A 13580-nucleotide genomic window follows, 5' to 3' on the forward strand; every position below is an offset into this window, starting at 1 on the left:
TCATATTTTACCCCTTAATAGCCTGGATTTAGTAAACAGCAAATCTGGCTTAATCATAAACTTTGCTACATTGCCACAAGCAGAAGAGTTAGTCTTTTCTTGGCCACTATGAGTTTGAACATCCCATTCTCCTCCTTGGATATGGATATTTGCAAAGTAAGTTCCTTCCAGTGAAGACATATTTTATCTACACTGAACACTTTTATTTTTTGGCCTTTAACCCTTGTCTTCTCTAAGCTTCACTACAGTGTGGTCTGCTGCTACTGATTTTCCTGTTAATAACAGCAAAAAATCACTTTCTCAGAATGTTCTTTACTCAGAGTAATGGTTTGTTCCATAGCCGCTCTCCCGCCTGTTGCTTCCCTGAAGTGTTTGCACAGTCTCTGGCTTTAACTTGAACCACATTGTCACAAAAAGACACATGTTTCTTGAATATATCCCCAGACCACAAGTTAACCATGTTTTCAGCTTTTACTTATTTTCTTTTCTCCCTTGAAAACCCTTTTTTGCCTTGGTTGGAGCATTCCCTGAGATAGTTTAATGAATGATGATTTCTAGCTTCTGTATCAAGCACCTGGTAGAGGCCAAATCATATATCTAAGTCTACATCACATATCCGAGTCACCTAGAAATTCATCATTTCATTCTTTATCTCTCCCAAACTTATATTTTAGATCTTTTCACTTTTTCTTCACTTCCATTACCAAATCCAGTAGTTGGTTTTCTTCTAGAGGATTTTTTCCTGCCATTAAAAATCTCTTTATCATTTTGTGAGTGTTACTGCATACGTAATAAAGCTGTGTTGAGCTGAAGAGTCTAGCCCCAACTCACAGGCTAAGTGACTAACTCCTCCCTCAGAATGAAGAATTTCAAGATTAGCAAAACTCTAATTCACTGCACCTCATGATCCTTTGGGTCACTCAAAAGTATCAGAAGTTGCAAATGTAAAAACTTGAGAATGCAGATTTCATCTGTATTGTATACAGACGTAAATTCATACTCTCTCTAGCATTTCTCATTTGTTTGTTTCTTCCCTAGAGAAGTGGAATAAGCATTGGTTAACTGAATCCCTTTGAAAAACATTAAAAATATCCACTTTTTTAAAAAAGTACATTCTCTAAAAGTGGATAGATAGATATTATCTTTCAGAAAAGAAAGTTTCTGTTAAGATACAACCGTGGGCTTTTCTACATGTTTCTGTAGACAGTTCAGGCTTCTTTTGACATCATTTTTAATAAACAGCAATACAATTCCAGATCACTTGAGTAAATGGATGCATTTGCAACATTCATTTGGCACTACATTCTCTTGATGATTATGGCATTTGATATGTTCTTTTTTGCCCTCTTTGTCAGCCTGGTTCTTCATGTCAATCTATAGTCTTTTATGTGGTTAACTTGACAGATGCAGGAAATTGCTGCCAAGCTTTGAGACGAATTTTTTCAGCAGTGGCATCTGGGTATCAGATGGTCCTCTTGGCTGGCCTCTTGTCTTGCTGCATGTTGGTTTTAGTGGGGTCTGGTGCAGCATCACCTGTTGCTATGCTCCCTTTTCCTCCCATATGTCCATTTCCCGTGATTCATGGATGAATGTGAGAATAGAAGCTCTGGTTCTGTCTTTATTTCAGAAAAAAAATCTACAGAAATATGTTAGAAGGTGCACAGTTCTCTCTCTGACAAAGGGATACTTCCCTTTGGCTGGCATGCCTATCAGCTAATAATATGGTTACAAAGACCATGTTTTTGAAGACATTTTAAATGAAAGGCAAGAAGAAGGATAATGATTAATTAGTGGAAGTGCCAGAACTGCTTTATTTCCCTTGATTCACATTAAATTAAGATGCTCCCATTGTTGTATAACATAATCAGGGGGAAATTGTATTTTTGTTTTTATTATCTACTTGGTCTTTACAAAGCTAGCTTTCTAAGTTTAAAAAGGAAATTATTCCCTCGGAAAGCATTATTTTGTCTGCTTCCTGCAATCTAGAATCCCACTGTTTACATTTGTATCATATTTTTAAAACACTAAGACAAGAGCTGTAGGAAATCGCTCTCACGAAGAAGGCCTTCCTCATATTATTAAGCCATAGGGAGCATGGACCCTGGGAGAGTCCAGGGTGTACTAAACGCACAAGCCTGACTCTCAAGGCCCCATGTCCTTTGCCTCCTCTAATGTTTACCTCTCAGCTACTAGCACCTCTTCCATTCTCTCTTAGCAGTACCACAACTTTGCAAAACCGTCCAGGGGGCACCATTCACATTGTATTGCCTCAGTGGTAGAGGCTTAAGGGTCAGGTCCTTCGCTGTTCTATATTCTTCACACTCCAGAGTTCCTAGGACAAAACACTCCTCTAACTGGTTAAGATGTGGTCCTTTAATGGGACTAAAATTTGAGTTCTATGCAACTACATTTTCCAAAATGTTCTGCAAAAAGACCAGGGGACCAGAGTATGGCCCTAGTGAAGCTAGTTACACCTTTTTGGTCATGCTGACACCAGGGTGTTTCTCTTCCCACCCTCCATCTCTTAATAATGAAAATCTCTCCCGAGTTACTAGCAAAAAAAGTTTCTAGAGTCATATTCACAAGGGAAATTGAGTTTAGGCATTTGGATGAACTGGAGCATTGCCCCAGCTAAGCTGACCCAAGGAGGAGTGCCACGGAATCGGTGACAATGCAGGAGGAAAAGGTCCTTATGTGGTATCTCTCATTTTCTCCTCACTGTCAGCTCCTACACTTTTATAATTTGGCAGGGATAAGCAGAAAGGGAAGGAAGTACAACCGATTTTAAGGGTGTTTTTCTTAATAAAACAACAAAATAAAATAGCAGAAAGAAAACACTGCCATGACAAATACACATCAAATACTCAGTATGTTTCACCCTCCAGGATATAATAGCTTTCAGATTAACTAGAAACTGCTTGCAGCTTGGTAAAACTGCCTATAAGTAAAGCCAAAATTATTCCTCTAGAATAATTGGTAATTTTTGCTCGTGTTCATAATAATAAATTTAACAGCTATATTTATTTTAAAATTATACCTGTTTGATTCTAAAAACTGTTTCAATAATGCATATTTCCTTTTAAAAAAGTCAATCTGTAACTTTTTGATTGCTTATTGTATGTCAATGATTGCACTAAAAACTGAGGTATACTGAGAAATTGTATGATAAGTTTACCTGCCCTTAAGAAACATTTATATATTTTTACTGAGGATCCTTGAAACAAGTGAGTACGAAAGAAAAATGTATTGTTCAACTGCTAGAATATAATAGCCCCTAACATTTACTGGGTACTTACTAATATATCAGACATTGTTCTAAATGATGTGCAAAATCATTTGCAAATTATTTAATTCTCACAACAAACCAGCAAGATGTCTCCTGGTATCGTCACCATTTTTCAGATAGGGAAACGGAGGCACAAGAAGTTAAATGATTTGCCCAAGATCATTGGTTGAGCCAGCATTTGATTCCAGGCCACCTGTCTCCAGAACTTATACCCATAAGCACTTTATTACACTACCTCTCATGAAGTAGTCATTAAGAGTTGGAATGTAAAGTAGCATTTGCTGCCTCTGAGGCTTTACACTGTCAATTTCCTATGGGGGATGGAGGAAGAGGGTAACTCGGTTCTTCCCCATTCTTCAATTTGTCTCCTCAGGGAACTCTTAGCTCATCACCCTCCCCTAGGGAGCAGTCTCCAGGTCCCCACGCCTCTACAGGTCCCTTGCACCCATTTTTCCTCATTTACATTTCCTGCCTGGTTCAAGAAAGCTCCGAAGTTTGCAACATCTGGAGGCCAGTGACAGCACAGGAGGATCATAGAGGAGATAGAAAACACAAATACTATCACTTTAAGGAGAGGCCAAATTTTTCCAGGGCTGAAACTGAAACAGATGAGAACAAGATGCAGTAGTAATATATTAAGATAAAAATGAGTATATATGGAAGTTTAGGTTCTATGATATTATTTTTCCCAGTAAAAGTCAGCCATTGAGACAAAACAGGGCAATTGGAAACTGAGGGTTTAAGAAGAGTTTTTCTTTAGGAGATCTTAGCAGAAAGGCTTCTTGGGTATTGTCAGGAAGTGGTTTCTAGTCACAGCCAGGCCATTCTTAGCTCTGCTGTGGACACAGCCCTTACTTTGTTTTCTCAGCCTGATGCCTGGTATGTAATTGGTGCTCAATATTTTTCGTATAAATTAATGATGAAAGACTAGGCATATGAACTGCAAATTAACCTGCCCATTTAAGGAACCAAAGTGAAGTGACTGTATTTGATAATGACTTTACCTATTCAATAGAAATAGAATGGAAACTAATGTACCATTAAGCCAGAATTACATTAAACCTATTAAAATATATAGAAGCCACTATAATCATAATTGCAGTAGGAACACCTGCAGATTTTCTTTAAGTGGATTATATATTTTGAGACTGTTATCTTTTTAAATTTATTTTGCATTTTAGAATCATTTATACAAGATTCAAGATAGTATCTCTTTTCTGTTCTTTACTATGCCATGGTGGTGGTGTCATTGGTCTCTATGCCAAATTCAGGTAGTATGAGAATCCTCTTTTCTTTCTCTTAACAGAAAGGTTGTGGGTACCATCTGGATCTATTAATGGTGGCCGTCATGCTTGGTGTGTGCTCCATCATGGGCCTGCCGTGGTTTGTGGCTGCCACTGTCCTCTCCATCACTCATGTCAACAGCCTAAAACTGGAATCAGAATGTTCCGCTCCGGGAGAACAACCCAAATTTCTTGGCATTCGGGAGCAAAGGGTTACTGGGCTTATGATTTTTATTCTTATGGGTTCATCAGTCTTTATGACCAGTATTCTGAAGGTAATGAAATCTGCCTTTATGAATTTGTGAGAAGGCAGAATATATGTATTATTGTTTAAGAAATTTCATTTGAATCTAAGCCATCGATTTGTAAATATTGTATGGCATGTGATGAAAGTGATGAATTTTTTTTACCATGTTTATATAGCTTCTTAACAAGGGAAATTATGTGCTATATTTTAGAATCCTTAAATACATAAAAAATGTAATCTGGCAGAGTAAAATTTGATGTGGAAATTATTATTGTAATTTTGAAATGAAAATCAGGTTATGGGAAAGAGTCACTCATCTCTGACTGACCTGTGACCTGAGTTTACTGTAGGCCTACACAAAATAAAGTTTCTATTTTCTTGTCAGTGGACAGATATATTTGCAATTAATATTACTTAATATAAGGTAGAGGTGCAGAGATAAGCAATGTCATGGTCATGGCCACATATGCAGTTTTGTATTTTAAATGTTTCATAAAACTACTACATGAACATCATTATTATACTTATTTTTTTATGTTTCAAGTAGTTGAATCCTGAACTTTCTGAATGTATTTGGGTTTATTAAACCCCATCATAGTTTTACTAACAGCTATTTTTCTGTGTATAAAATTAATCTCAATTTATGAAATAAAGTATGTCTCACTTCTATCCTTAAAAAAATAAAATAAAATAAAATAAAATAGTTGAATCCATTTTAAAGAGCATTAAAGAGTAATTGTTTTGTCATATAATTTTGACAGGTATTTCAAAGTGTGTTAATTGTATTTTAAATTATAACTCATTTTAGTTGTCCATAATTTGAAAATTCTAATTGAATTATTTAATAATTTATACAAGTTTACCTTTATTTAATAATTTACACAATTTGCAAGAACTAATTTCTATGTTATATAAGTAATTACAGAGAAACAATGATGCTGAGGTATTCCAATAAGAAGAGAAAAATTGAACGATCCACATGTTTACAAGTACCTGGTGTGATGTAGGAACAATGTTTAAATGTTAACTCCATTCTTCACCTTTAATCTAAATATCTTACCATTGTGAAACAAAATTCAAATTTCCCTAAAGCAGCATGATAATAATAGTTAATATTTATTGTTTATTACATATCATATATGTTTTTTTGGTTTTGACCTATTAAATACTTATAACAGACCTATTATTAACCCTTTTTAGATATTGGGAAACTAAGGCACAGAGAGCTTAGGTAACTTACCTAAGGTTATGCAGCTAAAAAGTGCTTAGAGCTGGGATTTTAACTCATGTCTTCTGGCTCTGCCCTATACTGCTTCTAAAATATTTATTTATTTTTCTGTGTTTTTCTTTGGAAGTGCAGAATATATTGACCACATTATATTTGAAAATAACTTGTGCCTTTTTTCTAATTGTTCTTTTACAGTTTATTCCTATGCCAGTGCTATATGGAGTGTTCCTTTACATGGGTGCTTCATCACTAAAAGGAATTCAGGTAAATTACAGAAATGCAAGCACATCTGTGATGACTTATCTTAAGGTCTGTTGATGCTAAGTCACGTAGTAGCTAAAAAAATGCCATTATCTGAGGAGCAGCTTTCAGAATACAATTAAATTTCTTCAAACTGGTTCATAATCTGAGGGTACTTTTGTTTACTATGAGTATATTAAAACTGTAAAAGGTTTAGACTTTATAATCCTTTTAGAAAAAGATAGCCGTACATTTAAAAATATAACCAAATACTTTTGATCTTTGATACTGTGATCATGTATGTGGACATCTATCTATGAAAACAGAAAAAAAATTTTGCACAAAGATGTTCCTTGTAACACATATTATCAAAATATTGGAAACAACCCAATTATTCAACAGCAGTAAAATAATTAAGCTATCTAAGGTACATTAATTTAAAATTGATAAGTATGATGACTATAAAAATAACAGTAAAAATGCTTATGACAAAGTGAAATGCAAAGTGAAAAAGTGGTAAAACGAGTTGTAGCTACGATAGGTTTATAAAACTGTGAGTGTGGGTGGATTAAAAAGGAAGGTAGAGAAATAAAGACAATTTATTAAGGTAATAAGATCCTGGGTGATTTTTTTTCCTTTTATGTTTGTTTTCCTGTTGTTATTACAATTGTCTTTATAGAATTATTTTGTAAATTAATAAGGAAAACCTTATTAATTGTTTAAGTATTGGTTAAATAAATATAGTTTTTGTATTAATCTCCCATTGCTACATTACAAATTGCTATGAAACGTAGTGGCTTAAAACAGTAAACATTTATTATCTCACAGTTTCTGTGGGTCATGAATTTGGGAACTTATTAGCTGGGTGATTCTGGCTCAAGATGTCTCATGTGGTTGCTATCAAGATGTGGACAAGAGCTGCAGTCATTTGAAGGCTTGAATAGGACTAGGTGTATGTCCAAGATGGCTTATCATATAGCTGAGGGCAAGAGACATTAGTTCCTCTCTGGCTATTGGTAGGAGGCCTCTCCATCAGACACTTAAATGTCCTCACACTAGAGAAGCTACCTTCCATCCAAGTGAACAATACGAGAGAGAATGAGGCCAAAGTCACTGTGCCTAATGACAATCTCCAAAGTCACGCACGGTCACTTCCACTTTTTTTCTATTTGTTAGAAGCAAGTCATTGTGTCCAGTTTGCATGCACAGGGAGGGCAATTAGAGTCCATCTCTTGAAGAGAATAATACCAAAGAATTTGAGGACACATTTCAAAAGTACCACAAGATTATTCTAAATTTTTACAGAGGCTGTTGACAAATTATTCCTGCTTATGTTACCGTAGTGGGTTGAATACTCCCTCTTCCCCCCCATTCATATCTACCTGGAATCTCAGAATGTGACCTTATTTGGAAATAGAGTCTTTGCAGATGTAATTAGTTATGGATTTCAAAATGAGCTCACTGTGGATTTAGGGTGAACCCTAAATCCAATGACTGGGGTCCTTATAAGAAGAGGAGAGGACACAGAGAGACATAGGGAAGAAAGCCACATAAAGGTGGAGGCAGAGATTGGAATTTTGCCACCACAAGCCAAGGTACATCAGGAGCCAACAGAAGCTGGAAGAGGCAGGGAAATATTCTTCCCTACTGCCTTCAGAGGGAGCATGGCCCACCAACACTCTGATTTTGGAATTCTGGCCTCCACACTGTGAGAAAATAAATTTCTATTGTTTAAGCCACCAAGTTGTAATTTGTCACAGCAGCACTAGGGAACTAACACAGGTTTCGACTTAAATGTGCCTTTGAATAATCTTGTTTTATAACAACATTATTGTTCCAGAACACTTAAATTTTCTTGACAAAGAGACTACTTTTGAGGATTATTTATCGTAAAGTATAGTTGGTTTTTGTTGGCTAAAAGACAATATAAATTACCACGTTTTCTTTGACAAGCCAGACTCACTGCCATTCAGAGGCCTACAGAGGAAAAGTCATCTGAATAAGTGCTATGAATTTGTCAAATTAACACTTTTTAAGTGGAGCACAGGGTGCTGGATGGTGAACTGCGGTTCAACAACAGACCACAAGAGAAACTGAAATAGAGAAGTTTATCACTCACAGGTCTACACAGGAAGTACCTGGCCTTGAGGGGCCTCATGGGGAGGTCCAGACAAAGTGAAGACAGAGAGAGGGAGACAGGACCTGGGGCACATGCTTTTATTAGGGTCAGTGGGTGGAGTGCTTTGGGGTTCCTGGGCTAAGGCCGAATTGGACTCTTCAAATCAAAAGAGCAGGGTTTTGGTAAGCTTTGTGGGAGTCTTATCTAAGGGGTGTATAAGGAGAAGGCAGTGGGAGGCAGGGGAGTTGCTGATCACAAGGGCCGTTGGAGAAGCTACATCAGGAACTTGTATCTATTTGCGACTCTGCAGGCAGCTGTCTAAGGCATACACTTGCATGAGGGGTTAGGGTAGTTTAAGGTCACCTCAGGCTGCTTGATCAAACGAAATGGATGATGAGGCAGCAGCACTATGGAATAGCTGAGCTAAACTCTCAACACTGAGGGGCAGGCAGCACAGGAGCTCTTTTCCTGAATAAACAACTAACCAGCTTCTGCCTTTGGGAGAAGGAAAACCTCTTCGGCCTTGGGATACTACTGGATGTCAGAACCGAGGCAAAACTTTAATATGAAGTTACTGTAAGATCACTGAACACCCAAAGTAGATAGCGTGACTCTGTTCATCCTGCCACTGGGTAAAATTAACTTGGGAGAAGGAGATGCTTGAGAAGTGTTATGCATTTAATTTTACTCAAACTACATTTAATTTGCTCAGCTGTAACTTCATGTATGAAAAGTATATTTTAAAAGAATTGGTTTGGTAAGGCAGATAGGGAAGAGTACTGAAAAGGTTTCGTATATTTGTTTTGCTGGGTTTTTGGGGTTTTTTTTTGCCTTTGGCAAAGGTTCCATGAGTACTAATTTCAACCGTAAGTGAAAAGTATTTATTATTAGGCCTTGGGCTCACATCAATACAGCAGCAGAAGTTTAAGAAACAAAGTAAAGGGGCTTCCCTGGTGGCACAGTGGTTGAGAATCTGCCTGCCAATGCAGGGGACACGGGTTCGAGCCCTGGTTTGGGAGGATCCCACATGCCGCGGAGCGACTAGGCCCGTGAGCCACAATTGCTGAGCCTGCGCGTCTGGAGCCTGTGCTCCGCAACAAGAGAGGCCGCGATAGTGAGAGGCCCGTGCACCGCGATGAAGAGTGGCCCCCGCTTGCCGCAACTAGAGAAAGCCCTCGCACAGAAACGAAGACCCAACACAGCCATAAATAAATAAAATAAAATTTTAAAAAAAGAAACAAAGTAAAATCATTTTGATAGGCTGCAACAGGTTTTTCCCCCTAATTCCACTCACATGATTTTTTACCCATGAGGTTTGGAACTAAACAAGAATGTCAAATTTTGGAATTATTTGCGGTGTGAATCTTTCAAATGAAAATTGAGGAAAACATTATCAAAGGCCCATGAGAAAAGTATAATGAGTTCTAAATAGCACCAATGAAACAGCAAATAGGGTTTCACACTGAGAAACAGAGTTAGTGAAAATTTGAGTGAGCCCAAAACTCAGGGAGTTGAAATTCCTATTTGGTATTTTGTGGTTAACTGGATGGGGAAACGGGATACTGATATTAGGACAAGATCAAAGGCAAATGCAAAACTCGGAATACATTTATCATGATCATCATTACTTGAGTAATAATAATGAAAAATGGGCTGAATATCAGCAGTTCAAGAAGCATGTTGATTTGTTACCCTGTTTGTTGGAGGGCTCTATATGTTACCTGTTTGGTAATATTAAGAAACTTATCTAGGCTTCTCACTGTGCAACATGGCAGAAAAAACAGATTAGTGTTCTCATGAATGCTGTTTCTGTACTCTGATGTATAACCACATTTATATTCACTCCAGCACTTCAGGAATCCAAAGTAAAGCAAATGTGCCATTTAAGCAATAACAAGGGAAGCACTCACACGCTGAAGTACATTTATGCAATAACATAACTTCACAAATGGAGAAACTGTGGCTGGGAAAAATTAGTTCTATAGAAATTGAAACATTCGGTTATAACCCCAAGGATTTTACTTTATTTCTTCCCTATTGCCACCTCCACCGCGCAGAGTTTTATTTATTTAATGACATGTAATTTTAAGAGATATTTAGGAGGTAGAAATAAAAAGACCCAGTGAAATATTTGTGGACAATATAGAGAGGGATAAACCAGAAACTAATTCAGCACTTAGTACTCTGCATAGAAGGTTTTCAACAAATTTTTTGGAATGTATAAATGAATATGAATAAATAAATGAACAGTGGATGGGCTAAACTATGTATGATTCTGGTTTAGATGCCTGAGGGAAGGTCATGCTCCACTGTAAGACAGGGCACACAGAAGGAAAGATGGGTTTATGTTGAATTTGGGATATGAGGAGGCTTTGGTAAAACATGATTTTTTTTTTTTTTTTAACATCTTTATTGGACAAACATGATGTTTTGCCACTAACACTTACTTGACTTCATGGTCATTTGTTCCTTGGCGTATTAGAGTAATTTTGGAATATTTGATGAGAATTGCTTGCAATTTTCTTATATAAAGTAGCTAAGGACTAAATCTAATATTACTCTTAAAATGCATAGTAGATATTCCTGTAGAAATGGTATGATATAGAACTGACAGTGATTGAAACTGTCATTTTCCAAATCATCGCTTCTTGTTGGAAATATTGAAAACTGCAAAATTTGGCCTGAGAAAAATTAAACAAAATGATCCACATAAAATAAAGCTAACATGCGGTACAGTTTGTTAATAAGTAAACTGTGATTGAAGATCACATTTGATCAAGAAATTAAACGGAGTTAAAATTTGCTCTGAAAAATACTTTATTAACAATAATTCATCTAGGTTAAATCTTTATGGCCAAGAGGTTTGTATTTTTAGAAACAGCACCAAAACCTTGTTGGGGATCAAAGTGGCAAGGCCAAAACAGCAGAGTCAAACTAAGGAGGTCAAAACATCCTACTCAGAAGCTGGATATGGGTCTAGAGCTCAAGACAGACAGAGCTGAAGTAGAGTTGAGGTCTGAGAGTCTTCAGCAAGTATGTGAAAGTTGAAACAATGGGTATGGATGAGCTATTCAGAAAAGAAGAGTCCAGGAAGCCGTAGTGCTTAAGGGGCAAATAAAAGAAGGAATTGTGATGTGATGATGATAATGTTTTCTTTCAAGGCTATACTCTCTGAGGGAGCAACATTTAGCATTGGCTTTAATGTTATTAAACTCTTTTAAATTATAACCTGTGTCCATATTCAAGAAAATGTGGGATATTATAAAACTGAAATTGTATTATTTCAGAGTGTACGCTTAACAATAGCACTGTCCTGATGTCAACTTAAGTGTGATCTACTATATATTGGACCATATTATACATTTACTTGTCCTACTTCTATTGCTGTCTGTAAAAAGCAATTTAGTCTGTTTATCTTCTAGTTCTTCGATAGAATAAAGCTCTTCTGGATGCCTGCAAAACATCAACCAGATTTTATATATCTAAGGCATGTACCACTTCGAAAAGTCCATCTCTTCACAGTTATTCAGATGAGTTGCCTTGGCCTTTTGTGGATAATAAAAGTTTCAAGAGCTGCTATTGTCTTTCCCATGATGGTATGAAACTTCTAACTCAACTCTTTTTCTCCTCCTCTGATTTTCTGCTCTCATTGAAAATCCATGAACAAACTGGATCAATAGAATAATTTTGAACAATTTTTGGAAATCTTGGTATAAACTTTAGCCACTAAAACTAGTAACTAGGATTGGGTTTCAGATTACATATGAATTTCAGTGATTCATACTAGCTTCATCTCTATCATTCTGAATATTAGCAGTGGTTTGAATTAATTGAAGTTGGGTGGAAAATGTAAACTTTCAAAATTTAACTTTAAAGATATACTAGCAAATTTGAAAATGTAGGGGATTTTTAAAATTAAATTTTTTTAACATCTTTATTGGAGTATGTAAAATCAAATTTTATTAACTATTTTAAACCAGTTTCAAATACTTCAAAAGTAAAGTGAATTTGAATTACTATAACTAATTTAAAATATCATCAGCATAAGTAATAATGGTTTAATGTTCATTTAAAATAATGTAAACTATTAACTATGTGTATTTAAGGAAACAGCCAAATATATAGTTTTTTTTCATTGCTTCTTTAAATGACTCGTACAATGGGTAAAATGATAGCCATTATTCTGGAGATGTGGTAAGAAAAGGAAGTGAAGGAAGCAAAAGTACACTCAATATCTTTTATAGGCACATATCTTCAGATTTCACTTTAATGTCAGCCCTAATTGAAGTTGACTTGTTTGTACCAAAAAACAAACAAATCTAAACCTCCCATTTATATTTTTTCCCTGTTTTAAACTTTTTTATTATTTACTTCAGGTGTTAGCTCTGGTATTTGTAAGAAAGTTGATGGACTTTCTGTTTACCAAACGGGAGCTCAGCTGGTTGGATGATTTAATGCCTGAGAGTAAGAAAAAGAAACTAGAAGATGCTGAAAAAGAAGTAAGTCAGAGCAAAATCAGTATCTTATAAAGAAAAGAAAAAGGAACACTTGCACAGTAATAGCTCTTTGCAAAGCTAAATTTTTGTGTTTAGCTTTAGATAGTGACTACTAACAAACACAGGTGGACTATTTTGGAAGATTGATGTTTAAAATCATCAAGCTGGAACTTGAACAGAGCGAGAACATATCTTACATGAGTAAACCAAACCCTAATGAAATATGCAAATACTTTTTCCTTCACTATCCTTATAACTGCAAAGTTTATTTTTCTGATTCCTCCCTTCAGGATTCCAGAAACTTATTGATGCTTAACTGGTTCCAAATTATAGTCATGCAATGATTGCTTTTTGTTTGAATATGTGAGAAGAAAAGAAAAGAGACATTATTACTGTTGGTATTTTCCTAGGGAACAAAGTTTTAATAAAAAGATTCTAATTCTAATTAAAAGATAAAATTAGTTATTCTTGAAATAGATGAAATGCTTAAGAGGAAAACACGTTGATCTGATTTGCTTTCAAAGTGCTTTAAGACTGAGTAAATGCTGTTAGAGGAACTTTGGGTGTTTAATTACTTTCACAGACTGCTGATTTATCCTATTCTGTTTCATATGTTAAAACAATTGGTTTTAAGTTTTATGACTTATTTAAATTCGTGTATAAGCCTGGGTCTATTTTGAA

At 35.9% G+C, this 13580-nt stretch overlaps 1 protein-coding gene across 7 annotated transcripts in view; it reads left to right on the forward strand.

Moving 5' to 3' along the window:
* Nucleotides 1–13580, forward strand: part of SLC4A10 (solute carrier family 4 member 10) — a 310427-nt gene that overhangs the window by 278719 nt on the left and 18128 nt on the right. For 6 of the 7 annotated variants that reach the window (XM_057551625.1, XM_057551622.1, XM_057551624.1 and 3 more), the window contains 4 exons: nt 4593–4844; nt 6240–6308; nt 11826–11999; nt 12780–12902. In XM_057551625.1, the coding sequence (XP_057407608.1) occupies nt 4593–4844; nt 6240–6308; nt 11826–11999; nt 12780–12902 (618 nt within the window). The remainder of the gene's footprint in view (nt 1–4592; nt 4845–6239; nt 6309–11825; nt 12000–12779; nt 12903–13580) is intronic. The other variant, XM_057551628.1, reaches the window with a different exon arrangement.

This window comes from Balaenoptera acutorostrata, chromosome 8, assembly GCF_949987535.1.
Source record: "Balaenoptera acutorostrata chromosome 8, mBalAcu1.1, whole genome shotgun sequence".
In the NCBI taxonomy this organism is placed as follows: domain Eukaryota; kingdom Metazoa; phylum Chordata; class Mammalia; order Artiodactyla; family Balaenopteridae; genus Balaenoptera; species Balaenoptera acutorostrata.